We start from the raw sequence: 15,000 nt of genomic DNA on the forward strand, positions 1-15,000 counted from the left end.
CTGGCATGTGGTGCTGGGGGATTGAACCGCGGTCCCTGATGCCTTGCCAAGCTTGTTCTAAGTAGGTGCTTTAGACCACTGAGCCATCTCTCCAGCCCCATAAGAATATTTTTAATGACAGGAAAAATATGTAAATTCAAGAGGAAAGGAAATATAAATTTAATGAAATATGGGGCACTTGAGGTAAACAATATTTACATAGCATACTAATGTTATATTTTGATTACCGAATGACAGTTGTGACAGAACTACACTGTGAGGGGGGAGGGAGTGGGGAAGGATATAACATGACAAAGTTTTCATCTGCTATCATAGGAAGTCAACTGATGATGTCTAAATTAAGTGATGGGGGCCGGGGAGATGGCTCAATAGAATAAGCACTTTCCTATCAAGCGCAAGGGCCTGAGTTCAATCCACGGTTCTGCCAAAAAAGAAATAAGTAAATAAATAAATAAATAAATAAATAAAGTGATGATTTAAGGACTAATATAAGAATATCATAAGGAAATATGGAGCCTGATGCTGGAAGCAGCCAGTAACTAAGTTAGGACTTATTTTTCCATCTAAATTATTTATGTTTTGAGTGTCTCATATAAGAGAGAGAGAAGTAGGCTGGGGGGATAGCTCAGTGGCATAAGCGCCTGCCTGGCAAGCATGAGGTCCTGAGTTCAATCTCCAGTACAGAAAAAATTGAAATAAATAAACAAAGTGGGGGAAGGAAGAGACGGAATGGGAAATAAAAAGAGGTAAGAGGTGTTCCGCACAGGCACTGGCTTCTCTCCTGTGTGTAATCATCGTGCACTACAAACGTAGACTAATAACAAAATGAAAACAATAGTTACCAAGTCTGAAGCAGGGGAAGGGGAGGAGCAAGACTACTGGATTTTCACTGTCAACTTTTCAGCATTATTCCGTGTCTATGTGTGGTATACGTGACGCTGACAACACTAAAGCCCTGGTAGGGGCAGCTGGCCCCGTTTCTCCCTCCTCTCTCACCCCGTGACAGTTTCTTCGTGTCTGGATGCTGAGGTATGTGTGAATGCCCCTTCTGCCCTGGGAAGCTAGTCCTGTCCCTAAGCGCATTCCTCAGCTGTCAGGAACCTGAGGACAGAGATGGCCAGCTGAGGAAGGGGCTGGCAGCTGGTGGTAGGAGCACTGCAGGAGCCCAGCAGGCAGGCTGCAGCTCTGAGCCACAGAGGCCTTTATCCTCTCATCTACTAAGCAGGGAGCCCCATGGCCACAGAGACACTTTAGTTCCTGGGGTCGGTCCTTCCAGCAGTCCTATTAGCCGGTGCCAGTACTTTCCCTAATGGGCTGATGGGGATGTTTAGTTCTCTGCCTCAATGGCACCTGCCACCTTAAGACACCAGCTTGCCTGGAGGACCTTTGAGGAGGCTTAGGGTCTGGGGGAGGTGGTGCTACTTCTTTGGGCTCTGCTCTGTGGGAAGGGTGCAGGACATAGGTAAGAGCCCTCTGCAAGCCAGGCCCTCCTCATTCTGCACTCACATCTCCCTTGAGCTCACAGTAGTCCTCACCTGACAGATGAGGAAACTCGGGAGTGGCCTGGGAACCCTCCCAAAGTCACAGCGCAGTTGTAGAGGCAGGATGTCAGTGCTGCAGGAGGTCGGCTCCAGAGCTACCTAGTGCTGGGTCATGCCCATGGGCCAACTGCAAACCAGCTTGGGCCAGGATTTGCTTGCACAGGTTGGCACACTTTTTTGATGTCCTTTCGTAGTCACTCCTGACAGTGGCCCTGAATATCCAGGCCTGGGCCAGCAGGTGGCCCGGCTTCAGGAGGTCTCTTCTCCATGCTATTCTAGCCATCCCCATCAGCTTGGATTTCTTCGAATGCCCTCCCTGCCCTCTGGGAAGTGTTGCCCTGGGAGACACAGTCAGGGGTCGGGTGTGGGTTGTGACCGCTGAGGTAGCAGTCAAGTGGGGATCCCGGAGCCAGCCCCATCTGGCCGTGTAAGCCCAGGCCAAGGGCTTCATTCATCTCATCTTTTGGATCCCTACCCTGTAAGACGGGAGCAGAGACACGATGGCACATGCCAACTCTGCGGGCACAGCCCACACACTGCCAGCCAGAAGTTCGGTGTCCCTTCCTGTTGCCAAGCGCCAAGCGCCAAGCACCAAGCACCAAGGCTGACCCTGTCTGGGCCACTGGCTCAGAGTGGGGACTTGCACAGCACTGCCATGGGCCATCTTTCATTTCGTAAGTTAAAACTACTCAGCCATTTGTTTGTTAGTTTTCTGGATCATTTATTTTTCCTTCACAATAGAACCTTGCTTGTTCAGAATCCCCTGAGGGCCACCAGCTTGAGGGTTATTGTCATTTTCTACGATATGCTGCCTGTGTGTCCTACCATTGTTAAGAGCCCAGGTAGCCTCCCAGCCTCTTGCCCGACACTTGGCAACCACCCGATCACCGATCACCGCAGCCCAGCAGCTGTGACGTGGCCGGTGCGGGTGCACCAGGCCTCTGGTGACTCTGACTCTGCATTTCATGGCATTTCAGTCTTGTTCTTAGGCCGCCGCGCCCTTATCAGAGTGCCTGCAGTTAGCCCTTCTCCCTCTCTAATATCCTGTGACTAATAATTGGTGACTTGGGAAAGCAGATAACAGCTTGTTCATGTTATTTGTAGAGAAATTGCATTCTAAACAGGTGCTGCTCCCGGGAAGCACCCGTTTTTTATTTTACTTTATTTTTTTAATGTATTTGGTACAGGGCCTACAGGGTCTCACTACAGATTGGACTCATAATGATTCTCCCGTGCTCAGCCTCCCAAGCACTGGGATTACAGGTGTGCACCACCACACCCAGTCTTAATCTCTGTCTCAGTGCACCCCAGGGGGGCAGGGCTGACACCACACACCAGGGTTCAAAGCCTGGCCACTGCGCTCTGCCTAAGCAGGCGCTTGGTCTGCTGAGCTATCTGGCCAGCCCTTTTCTGCCTTTTTGATCAGGGGTTTTTCTCAGTGTGCCAATCACTGAACTCAGAAGACTGTTGTTTTGGGGCTATACTGTAGAAAAGACAGGCTTTTGGGAGCTGCCTTATGAAAGTGTCCAGAGTACAGCAGTGAACTCGGGCCCTGAGGGCCTGATGGCCAGACCCACACACAAGTTGTTTGCTGCTGGGCCAGCTAATGGCTTCAGCACCCTGTCACTCCAGTCTTTCTGATGACAACAGCAATAATGCACCACTCCTTTAATCCATCATGACCTGGGACTTAAGATAATGCCGGCGGACTCTTAGAACAGCGCTGGGCACACAGGAAGTGCCTGGTCCAGGTCAGCATCAGAGAAGAGGTCGAGCTGCAGGCTTGGAGGCTGTGGGCTAGGAGCCAGCTCTGCCTGCGCAAGTGAATGAGAGGCCTAAGAGAAAGAAACACCAGCAGGAGGAACAAGGCCGACCTGAAAGCTGACTCCACCAACTCCTCCAAGTTTTCCACAGCAGAGAGTGAGTGCTTTCTGACCTGGCAAGATTTAGAAGCAGCGAGGGCAGAGTGACAGTGATCCACTAACAAGCTTTCATTAGGGAACTGCGGGTGGCATCAGCTGATGAGGAGTGTTAAGGAGCCTTTCTTTCTTTCTTTCTTTCTTTCTTTCTTTCTTTCTTTCTTTCTTTCTTTCTTTCTTTCTTTCTGTTCTATTTAGGACAGAATCTATAGGGTCTCACTACGTAGATTGGACTCACCGTGATTCTCCTGTTTGCAGCCTCCCAAGCGCTGAGATTACAGGTGCGTGCCACCATGCCCAGTCTCAATCACCATCTCAGTGTGCCCCAAGGGTGGGGCCAGCATGTCATGCTGGAGATCAAATCCCAGCTGCTGCGCTCTGCCTAAGCAGGTGCTTTAATCCACTGAGCTTTCCGGCCAGCCCTGCACATTACTTTCTTTAGACACAGAATTATTGATTGCAATCTCCCTTTATCAGCATGGTCACTTTCTGGGATTTCAGTTACCCAAGGGCAACTGGGGCTGGAAAATAGTAAGTGGAAAGTTCTAGGAAAAAATAATTCCTGAATTTTAAGTTGTGGGGTTGTCTCAGCACCATGAGAAATCTTATGTCATTGCACTTGCCCATTATATACACTCTTTATACCCTGTCTTCCCACTAGTCATCCAGTAACTGTCTCAGCCATCAGAACCTGCCTTGGCGCCGTGGTACTTGTGCTCGTGAGACCTGTACATTAGCTAATAGTGGCTCCAGACCACAGATAAGGTACCAGGGCACACACTGTGGAAGGACAGGCTGGCTTTGGTTCTGGGTGGCAGCACAGCAGGGCATGTAGGAAAAAGCAAAATACACACCACACTCGGTGCCACTTTTGATTCCAGGCATTCACTGGGGCTCCTGGAACATATCTGCCAAGAATGGGGGGTGAGGGGAGACGTCACTGCGTATTACATTTTATTTTTTAAGAAAGGTTTTTAGCTGGGCGTGAGGGCGCATACCCTGTAATCCCAGCCATTCGAGAGGCTGAAGCACAAGGATCACCAAGAGTTTGAGGTCAGCCTGGGCTACGTACTGAGTTCATGGTCAGCCTAGACTACATAGTGAGAGCCTGTCTCAAACTACCTCCCTCCCCCAAAAGAGGAAAGAAATGTTTTTAAAATGGGAGGGTGTGTGATAATTTATTCCTAGCAGGTTAAGAATGGCAATCTGCACATTAACCTCAACTCCTTGGTTTTTGTATTAAGTTGTACGATTCATCCTCCCTGGGCCATCTGAACAGGGGAGACAGAGACAGGCCAAGCTTCATTCTTGCGGATAAACTGGGGACAGGGACAGGGACTGCCGTACCTAGAATTCTCCCAAATTCCCCCACATGAGGTTTCTGGTGCTGTCACTTTTCAGATAGGCAAGCAGCACCCAGGGCTGGATAAAGAATCTGCTTAAGACCAATCAGTGATAGTGTTTGGATTTGAACCCCTTTCTCCCTCACTCCAAACCTGGATCTTGACCCACTCTGTTTCCTCTCCCCCTGCTGGTGCTGGTACCAGGAATCCTCTCCCTACTCTAAGCTCGGGAGAGGCAGGCTATGTCGGTGTGACTGTGTCTGTTCTCCTGACATGGCACCTGGTGGCGGGGGAGGGACCCACCAGGAAAGCAGAGAACTATGGGAAGGCTTCTTGCCCTTCAAAGGGTGGGAGCATTTCGGCCCTTGAGGGGCTGGTGGTGGGTTTTGGCGATTGGCCCAGAGACTTACGGTTCATTTGAATGATTTTGCAGTGAAATCCTATAAACTCTAGGAGTCAGCCTCCCTTTGGCTCTGAATTAAGTCTGGATGAGGCCAAGGATCCACGTGGCTCCTGCTGGCATCCACAGCGTGCACCAAAGCCAGCCTCTGCCTTTCCGCCTGTTCCTGGCAGCAGAGATGCTTTGTTGGCCAGGACAGTGCTCTGGGTGGGCTTGGATGCCTCCTCATCACCTGATTTATGTCTAAAGGCCAGAGGATTTCAAACCACAACCACTGCCTCAGAAAACTTCAGGTCTTACTGTGGAAGGAAGGGGTCAGGAAGGAAGGGCCCTTGGGGCTCCGGTGCCCGTACTGTTTTATATATGAAGTCTCCTAAAGTTTGGTTTAAAGCTGGTTTTATTATAAAAAAAATTCTTTGCAAGTAGCCAGGGAGATGGCTCAGTGGAATTAGTGCTTCCCTGGCAAGCGCAAGGTCCTGAGTTCAATCCCTAGTTCTGAAAAAAAAAAAAAAGTGAAAAAAAAAATTCTTTGCAAACCTTATCTAGAGAAGTCTAAAGCAGAAAGCCTCAGATGGATGCCTACCTGACCCCAAAGCTGGTCCATGTCCTGTGTAGCTGGGGATACAGACTCAGCCCCCCACTAGCATCTGTTCTGGGATGGTGTGAGCCATCTGGATGTGGGGAGGCTGGGTCTGTCCCTGGACAGTGAGGGTCACAAGCAGGCTGAGCTCAGGGAGGTGGGGACCTGGAACGTGGCCTGTATCCCCAAGGAGTGCTGTGTGTAGGAGGAGCAGCCTCAGTGGGGAGCAGGGCCAGAAGGACAGAGTGAGAGTTGGCTTGGGACACCCTCCAGGTTCAGCAAATAGAGAAAGTCAGGCTCTAGGCAATTGACAGGTGGCCAGCGGGTCAGAAGGTCAGGAGCCAACAGGGAAGTGGCTCTGTGACATCAGAGGCCTTCGCTTATCCCAGCAGGAGCTGTCTCAGGCTCTGTCTCACCCTGGCAGGAGCTGGAATCCAAATGAGCCTGATTGGGCAGCCTGCAGTGCAAGGCCACCGAGACAGCTGTATGAGTGTGTGTGTGTGTGTGTGTGTGTGTGTGTGTGTGTGTGTGTGTGTGGCGGAGTGGGTAGAGATAGGGAACACATGTCATTGCTACCCCAAGTCGCTATGGACTGTGGGCTGTTCATACTGGATGTTCAAACCATGCTTCTCAGCCCCTGTGCCACCCCGAGCCCTTTTGTGTGCACTTGTCCACCCCTCCTGTAGGCAGGATCTCAGCTAACTACACGGATACAGCCAGAGTGCCCAGGCTGTCAACACATTAGCAGGGGCCTGGAGGGAGATACAGTGATAGCAACAAAGGCAACATGAAAATCCTAATGTAAAAAAGCAAACCCACAAAGAATAAAAACAAAAACCTAACATCCAGAACCTTATGTCTCAGCCGTAGTGGCTGGAGGATCACAAGATCAGAAAACGCTGGCCAAAGAGATCATAGTGCCCAATCCTTTCCTGAGGTACAAGGTCTGTCACTGGTGTCCCTGATGTGGATGGACGCTTGGCTCAAATTCCAGGGACAAGATGAGGACCACACAAGGGAACCTATTCCTGAATTCTCACTTACGTGGACTGGGGAGCTCCTCACAGTATTGTACCATAAAAAGTGACCCTTTATATGTATTTGTGTTGGTCAAGTTTGTGGGCTAGGAAGCGTCTGGATTAAACACCATTTCCGGGTATTTTAGTGAAGGCATTTCTAAATGAGGTTAACATCCGAGTCTCGGAACTTGGTAAAGCAGACAGCCTCTGCAGCATGGATGGTCAGAACCCAATGCACGGAGGGCCCGTAGAGGACAAGGTATAGGCAGGACGCTGGAATGTGACCTTTTCCCGGCCTCACTGTTTGAGCTGGGGACATCTCATCTTATCTTCTGCCCTTGGAACTGGGATTTTCATGGACAATCCCTGGTTCTCAGGCCTTTGGACTCATCCGGAGTTACAGCCTGGCCTCTCCTGGTCACCAGCGTGCGCGTGGTGGATCACAGGGTGTCCCAGCCTCCACAGCCAAGTAAGCCACTCCTGGTAACACATCTACCTTTAAGTCTGCCTAAGTCTCCCTATCTGTATCCAGCTGGTTCTCCGTTTTGTTCTGTTTCTCTGCAGATCCCATAGCCTCAGAGGGGAAAAAATAGGAATAGCTCATAGGCTCAAAGGGAAGGGATCAATCTTTCAACTAAGTAGAACTTTAAAAGTTGGAGAGACTAGAGAGGTTTTTTTTTTTTTTTTTTTTTGCTTGTTTGTTTTAAGGGTCTCACTCTGTAGCCCAGGCTGGTCTGGAACTCATGGCGATCCTCCTGCCTCAGCCTTCTGAGCTCTGGGATTACAAATGTGTGCCACTACTCCTGGGGGGAGATTTACCAAGGTGGATGTATGGCCTGAGGGTGGTCAGCCCAAGCTGGGGTGCGGCAGGACCTGCTACCTGAGGGCTGGAGGATTCCTGGGAAGCAGTAGCCTGGCTTTTCTATGAGCTAAAGCACCTACTGTGTGAGGGCGCTAGCATTTTTTCTGTAAAGTTTACTGGCTCACAAAGGACTACAAGCCCCCTACCTTACTGATACTGTCCTTAATCTAAGCTGAGAAGGTCTGCAAAACAGACTACACTTTTTTTTTTTTTTTTTTTTTTTTTTTTTTTTTTCCCTGAACCAGGGATTGAACTCAGGCCTTTGTGCTTGCCAGGCAAGCGCTTATTCTACTGAGCCATCTCCCCGGTCCAAAAACAGACTACATTTGCACTAAGCTATTCCCTGTGGCCCAACTGCTAAATATCAACACTGGCCAGAACATTTCATCAGACAGATGGATTAGAGTGGTTTTTTTTTTTTTTTTTTTTCACCTCAAATGATAAAAATGCCCTCTTCTGCCTGCGGTGCACAGCAATTGCAAGGTGCAATGCCTCAGGCCTGTTTTCCCTTCCTCTTCATGAAGTCCTGCTAACTTGCAAACTGCTGCTGCTACTGGAGCTTCCCTCTAGGGTTGGCCTTCCTGGCTGGGTACAGAGGCACCCCATGGATAGCTGTTGCCTGGCAACACTGTACAGCGGAATGTATAGTGGTCCAGTGCAGGCAGCTCCGGGAGGAGAGACATCGCCTGCCTTAAGGCTGAGGCCGACGGGCTTTGGGGCTCCCCACAGAAAAATGCAAAGATGAAGTCTCTTAATGAATCATTATCTCACTGTAGCATGTTGTTCAGTTCTTTCAACTTCATTATTGTCCCTCTTCCTACACCCTCTGCCCCAGGAAGTTTTGTTTTCACAATTTCAGAGAGAAATCTACAGAACAAGTCTGTATACATTTTTTAAGAAAAGTCACGTTCAAGGTTGATCTTTCTTTTAGGCATGGACAAACCCAGCTTGCTTATTCTTTTTTTCCATAAAAGAGGGTCAAAGATTGGAGTGACCGCCTGGTGGTTCCTGTTACAGACTGGCTAGCACACCGGTCTGCATGACATCAGTGTTGTGTATGTCTTGGGGGACAGAAGCTACGTTGGGAGTTTTGGGGATCCTATCCTTTTTGGAGAGCTTGAAGCTCTGACTACGCAGTGTCACCAACGGGGGAATAACAGAAGAAGCAAGAGGACAGCTATGTGAGGTCAAAGCAAACAAGCTGGTGTAATGTCCTTCAGTGGACATATATGTTCATCTGTGGTCCAGTGTAACTACTGGGGTTGCCTAATTCTGTGCTTTCAAAAAAGTTCTTTTATCCAGGGCTAAGGCATCCCATGGGCTCAGCTTCATTCTTGTTTTCTCATACTATAGAGGTTGAGAATTATTCTTCCTAATAACTCTGGAGTTGTGACCTCACAAAGCCATCTAATACTTTACAAAACGTTTTTCTTATGACATAGAAGGCAAGAGTAGCCCCTGAAATCAGTCTGGTATGAGTTTAAATCATTTGGCTGTTTCTTTATGATTGAGGACAAGAGTCTCAGCGTGGAGCCTCTTTCCTCATGCGCGTGGGGAGATCTTGAAAGTACTGTGTTCAGGCACAAATGCTGGGTAGTGCCTGATTCTTGGTAGGCATTTGAGCACCAGTTCCCTCCCCTTGTCCTCTGCCCTGTGTCTTCCTCGCCTCTGTCATTCAGTCTTCTCCACCAGAAGTGCTGAGCAGAGGCCAGGGCCGCTGCAAGGCGGGGTAGCTGTTGAGGAGCTAGGCCCTCCGCGCGCAGGGCTCCTGTTGTAGCTGCCGTTTGCCTCCCGACTGGGGCCAGCTGGAATGCTCACCCTGAAATTCCTATCATTACTGACAGCCTCTCTCTGAGCTCCTGAGAAGGCCACGGAAAGGGACCAGAGAGGGCAGAGTCGAGGAAGGAGGCAAAGAAAGACCCTGCAATAGTCAGGAACTGGTGAGGGAGAACCGGTTTTCTTTTTTGAGGGGAAGGAAGATGAAAGCATGTCAGGACGCAGGGAAACAAGGTCAGGTCTCTCGGTGGGGTGGTCAGCGAACACCGAGCACCCCACTTCACAGAGGCAAGGGCTCCCTGGCAACCCGAAGCCTCGCTCCTCCCACTGCGTGCTCAGGGTCTAAATGGGCGTAGAAGAGCCTGAGCCGGCGGCGAGCTCACAGAGCTTGAGCCTACTCACAGGCGCCATCGTGCAGGTCCTGACAGGCTCCAAAGGGAAGCCCCACTGGCTGTGTTTAACCACGGAAGGCTTCCCGGCAGAGGCAAGTTCTAAGCCCATTCCAAGGAGATGAGGGCCGAGGGCTGAAGGGGAAGAACCGAGGGGCCGGGAGAGTAGGTGCAAAAGCTCGGCGCTCAGGAGGGGCTGGGGTCCCAGTGCTCTAACCTCGCTGGACCGCAGAACTCCAAAGAGCGGGTAGAGGAAGGCAGGCACCAGCGCCGCGGCTCCCAGGGGCACCGCCTCGGACACCCAGTACACGGCTGTCACCACCAGCACGTAGGCACACGCAGCCTCCTGGAGGGAAGGAAAGAGCGGGTTAGTCCGGGGCAGGGAGAGTCCGCAGACAGCTGGGGCCCGGGCAGAGGGCACGGGGCGCAGGCCTGGAGCTGCGGTGCTGCGCCAGGCAGCTGCATATGGAATCCGACTCGTACTTCATGGGTGAAGCCAAGGCCGCTGCCCAGGCTGGGTGGATGTATGGTCCTCGCTGTGCGCAGCGCATGGAGCCTGCAACTGGAAACTGCAGGGGCGGGAACTGAAATTCAGTCCCCCAGAGAGAAACTGTGGTGGTGGGGTTCGGAGCTTTAACCCAGACCAGAGGCGAAGCTGCAGATGGACTCCAGACCTGGGATCGCACAGGGACGAGATTGGAGGGTCCGTGTATCCCACTCCTCCGTCCCATAAGGCAAGGTACCAGGAAGAAGTGAATTTAGGAATGATCTACACCACATGGAGAGACCAGCAAAGCCCTGAACCCTGACCCTGTCCAGCCTGGGCCCCTGAGACAGTAGTTCTGGTCTCCTTTGAGTCTGTGCTGGCTACATGTCAGATTTTATTTGAAAATAAAAAAGGCTTCATTGCTTTAAAAATGAACAAATGAAGTTGCATCTCCTTACTTCGGATTATTAGCTAAAACAATATCTATCCAGTAGTAATTTGTTTTGTTGTTGCCAAGGCCAGTGGCAAACTTGTACTCTCCAGTAACCCCTTGCCTCAGCCTCCTCTTAGCTGGGATTACAGGTGCGCACCATCATTTACTGGTAAATTTTGATAGAATAAATTGCTAGCTAAGAGCTGGGTGAATGTCTCCCCCTCAAGTGTACAGGCTGAGGTTCTTCTGAAGAGCACTGCTGTTGAGTGGCTGGGTGAGCCCTCCTGCGGGGTCATTTGTGATCAGTACGGAGCCTGATGGTGGAGAGGGGGGAGGCCGACAGTGGTCCTGAGACAGGACCCTCATTGTGGATGAGGAAGAAGAATGAACTCCTAGCGCAACGTTTCTCAGCCTTGGCTCTAGCGAGCTGCACAATCCTGTGTTGTGGGGCTGTGGCGTGCAGTGTAAGGCATTTACTATGTCTCCCTGAAAATAAGACCTAACAAGCTTTAAAACTGGAGATCAAAAATGCCAGCCCCGGTCAGTCTGTCCTTGCCTTGCCTGCCTTACAGAACAGCCACCAAGGAAGAGAAAAGTGAGGTGCAATCTTCTGCAGGACTCTGGCGGGTACCATGGCAGTGACCAGCTAGGGCTTATTTTCAGGGAAACACAGTAGCAACATTTCTGGTCTGAACTTGCTAGCTGCCAGTTGGACTGTTGAAAATGGTGCTCAATGCTCTTGGAGCCCTTAAAGACAACAGAGCACCATCCACATGAAGGGGGCCAGAAAGTCCTAGCATTCCCTGCAGCCCACCCTCTCTGCTCTTGGGTCCCCCAGGGATGCACAAATACATAAGTGTGCATTATTATCCAAACCCAGCCTCCCTTCACTTTGGCCTCCAGCTGTGCTGATGGCCCCCAGTGATGCTGATGGGGTACAGAGGAAGGCTGCTAAGGGTGGCATTGTCACAATGCAGGACTCAGAGGGCCTTTTTATAGAAAATCAGTGACGCTGTGAATTTCTCAGTTTTCACCAAATTCTATGCCATTGGGTTCGGGCACAACCTCCCCTGGCAGCTGCCCCAGGAGCCCAGCAGACCCAGCTGCGGCTACAACCTCCTGAGTACAGAACCAGGATCCTCCAGCTGTTGCATCGGAGTTCCACAAGGCTCCTGAGCTCAGTGAGTGCAGCCCCCACCAGGGGACCTTGCTCCCTCCTGACAGACACAGAGCTGGGGCCTCTGACTGTGGGCTGTTGGCTCTGGCAGGGTCAAGAGATGAGACTTTTGGAAGTGTTGATAATAAGACAAAAGATTCTGATAGGGTGGAAAGAGCTCTTTTGAGAAAGAATGCAGCTGAGCCAGTCGTGGTGGCACACACCTGTGATCCCAGCATTCAGGAGGCTGAGGCAGGAGGATCCTTGGGAGTTTGGGGCCAGACTGGGCTATATATGCAAGTTTAAAGTCAGACTACATTGCATAGCAAGACCTTGTCTCAAAATGAACAAATAAACAAACCCCGCCAAAAATACCAAACAAACAAGAAAACAAATATGCAGTTGAGAGAAATGCCCTCTTTGCAGTGGAAATAAAACTACCTGAAGGAGTTCAAGGCTATCTGGAGCTTAGTTCTTCTCACTGACTTTCTGGGAAAGAGACAAGGACAGGTCTTCATTCTAGATAGGTAAAAGCACAGGCTGGCTCACTGGGAAGCCTGTGTCCTGGACAGGAGAGGGTCATGGAGTCAAGGGAGTTGGGCTGGCGGCAGTGAGAGGGAGGAAGAAAAGGAAGTGACGAGACAATTTCCTTCTACCATGTGCCTTTTGGGGTTGAATTAGGAGACCTGGAGTAGGCTGAGTAACTGGGGAAGGAACTGGGGAAGGTTCCTGGAGGAAGCCCCTGTGCCACCTTTGCCTGCGAATCGCAGCGACTTCCTTCCGGTTCTCTCAGTCTTTCTGGCATTCACTTCCCAAGCCTGGATTCCGATCCTGAGATGCTGCAGTGCTCTGTCTTAGGTGCCACGGGTCTCCTTTCTCTTACAGGGTGGAATATTTGGGAAATCCCATGTCACTGCTCATCTGGAATTTGGGAGTTGGCAGGTATTCAGGAAACGCTTTTAGGACCAGTGCTAATTGTTTTTGTTTGGTTGGTTACTGCTCAAAATACAGAGACAGTTCAAAAGGAACAGGTCCCTGAGTAGGATGTGGCTACCCTGAGACTGTCTCAGGCTGTCACTGTGAAAGCTCATCAATAGCTTGACATCTGTTGGTTTGGCCTTTGGAGAATTCAGCTTAGGCGGTTGGATGCAGCTCTTATCCCGCTGGGGACACTGAAGGGCTCAGTGACAGATACATCCTCTGGCAACCACTCCAGTTTTTATTTGGGGCTGAAATGCAGCTTTGTGAATGTAAGCTGAGCACTGCACCACCGAGCCCCAGCCCCGCCCTACCCCCACGTCTGGGAAGGACAAGCACCTCCAGGGAGTCCTCTGTACCTCTCTTGGGAGGTAGCTGTGGCGCAGCATCCCGAGGAACCGTCAGAACTTCCGGACGGGAGCTCCTGCCCAAGTACATGCCCACTGCTCCCCACCCCAGGGGTTCTAGGGGTTCCATGTCAGAATGGAAAATTCTGACACTGGGGTGAAGAACAGACAAGACAGGGTTGGTGCTGGGCGCCCAGCGGGTGCCTACTGTGTGTAGATACTGCCTTACAAGTTCCTTAAAACATCTGTGGGGATGAAGGGAACTGGTCTCCTGATTTATTTAAACTAAGCCGAGATTCAGTTAAAAGCACCAGAAAAACAAGACCAAAAGGCCCATCTGGTCAACAATGACGCTGACCCGTGGCCAGCCCCGGAGAGACGCCGGCACCCATCACCATCTGCTAATCCTCACCCAGGGCTCTGTGTTTCCTGGCACTCTAGATTATTGCTGTTACTAAGACATAAACCCCCCCCATCTTTAAGAATGACCCCAATCCTCTCTCTATTTAAATTTTTAATTTAATTTTGGTTCCAAGTGACTGAAGGAGGACAGGAAGGTGGAAGGTGCTCTTCTCCTCCCACTACTGAATTCCCCTGCTGGGGCTTAATTTTCCCTAAATCTCAAGGGTAGCACCAGTTGGGGACAGACATAAAGCCTGGCCAGGAGGTGAGCAGAGAGAAAGGGAAGGGAGGTGAACTTAAGATCCCAAAAACAATTAATCACAGAGCCCAGGCACCACTACCTGCTCACAGCATCCCTGAGAAAAATTAGGCCACAGTCCAGTTTGAGACCACATTGCTGTCTTTTTCTTTTTTAGATCATACCCAAGGGCACTCTGCCACAGAACTGCATCGTGAGCCCTTTTTATTTATTTTGAGGCAGAATCTTGCTAAATTGTCCTGGCTGGTCTTGGATTGGCAACCCTCTTGTCTCAGCCTCCCAAGTAGCTGAGGCTATAGATACTGGTCACCACACCCATCTGCCTCATTGTTCTAGCTTGTCTTCTATTGTCCTTCAGAAGCATGGAGAAGAAAACCCAGAGGACGCAGACAACCAGAGGGCCGTGTAGGTAGAGCCACAGCACTATGCCGGGCTCTACTTCCAACGTTAGCTTGTCTGCCCTGTGGTCCACAGGGAGCCTCAATGATTTGGATTTTCAAATTCTGGCTATCAGCGTCCACCAAGACCGACCTCTGAGCTGGATCGACTCTATGATGCCCTCCGGCCCCCCACCCTTGCCCTTGGTGTCACGGAGCCTCCCTGTGAGTGTAGCAAAGAAGGTCTTCACATGGTGTCCCAGTGTGTCCTTTTGGGTCCTTGTGCCCGGTCCCGTGCTCTATGCACACCTGTCAGTGACTTCAGCCAAGGTGCCCTGTGTCCTAACACCTGGCTGGGCCTGCAAGGTTGGAGACTGGGGCTAAGAGGGAGGAGGCTTCAGGAAGAAGATATGTTGATACCCCTTCCCCAAAGTTCATCTCTTCAAATGCCCAGTAACCCATCTTGGTGTGCTGCTGAAGCTCCCCACTCCCTTTGTGTCCTCCCTTGTGTGCCCTGCCCCAGGGTCAGGGGTACTTACACTGCTGGGGTGCAGGATGGGCAGAGGCAGCAGCAACAGGGGGACACAGATGACCAGCAGTAGCTTCCGGGCCCTGAGGAGGCCCCGCAGGAAGCCCATGGCAGCCCTACCTGTGCTCCTGCCTGGCTGGTGTTTCCCTAGGCTGCTGTTGGCCAGGAAGACGTCTTAGGCTGGGCTGCCAGAGCCCTCTCTG

General features: G+C 50.9%; 1 protein-coding gene across 1 annotated transcript in view; it reads right to left on the minus strand.

The window, feature by feature from the left end:
• The window catches only part of Slc13a4 (solute carrier family 13 member 4), a 43,669-nt gene extending 28,763 nt beyond the window's left edge, over positions 1-14,906 (minus strand). Inside the window, exons 1-2 of the mRNA XM_004629858.2 lie at positions 14,808-14,906; positions 10,047-10,175 (exon numbers count right to left, since the gene is read on the minus strand). Coding sequence (XP_004629915.1) covers positions 10,047-10,175; positions 14,808-14,906 — 228 coding nt within the window. The remainder of the gene's footprint in view (positions 1-10,046; positions 10,176-14,807) is intronic.
• Positions 14,907-15,000: the final 94 nt, after the last annotated feature.

Source organism: Octodon degus, unplaced genomic scaffold (genome assembly GCF_000260255.1).
Source record: "Octodon degus isolate 3935 unplaced genomic scaffold, OctDeg1.0 scaffold00032, whole genome shotgun sequence".
In the NCBI taxonomy this organism is placed as follows: Eukaryota; Metazoa; Chordata; class Mammalia; order Rodentia; family Octodontidae; genus Octodon; species Octodon degus.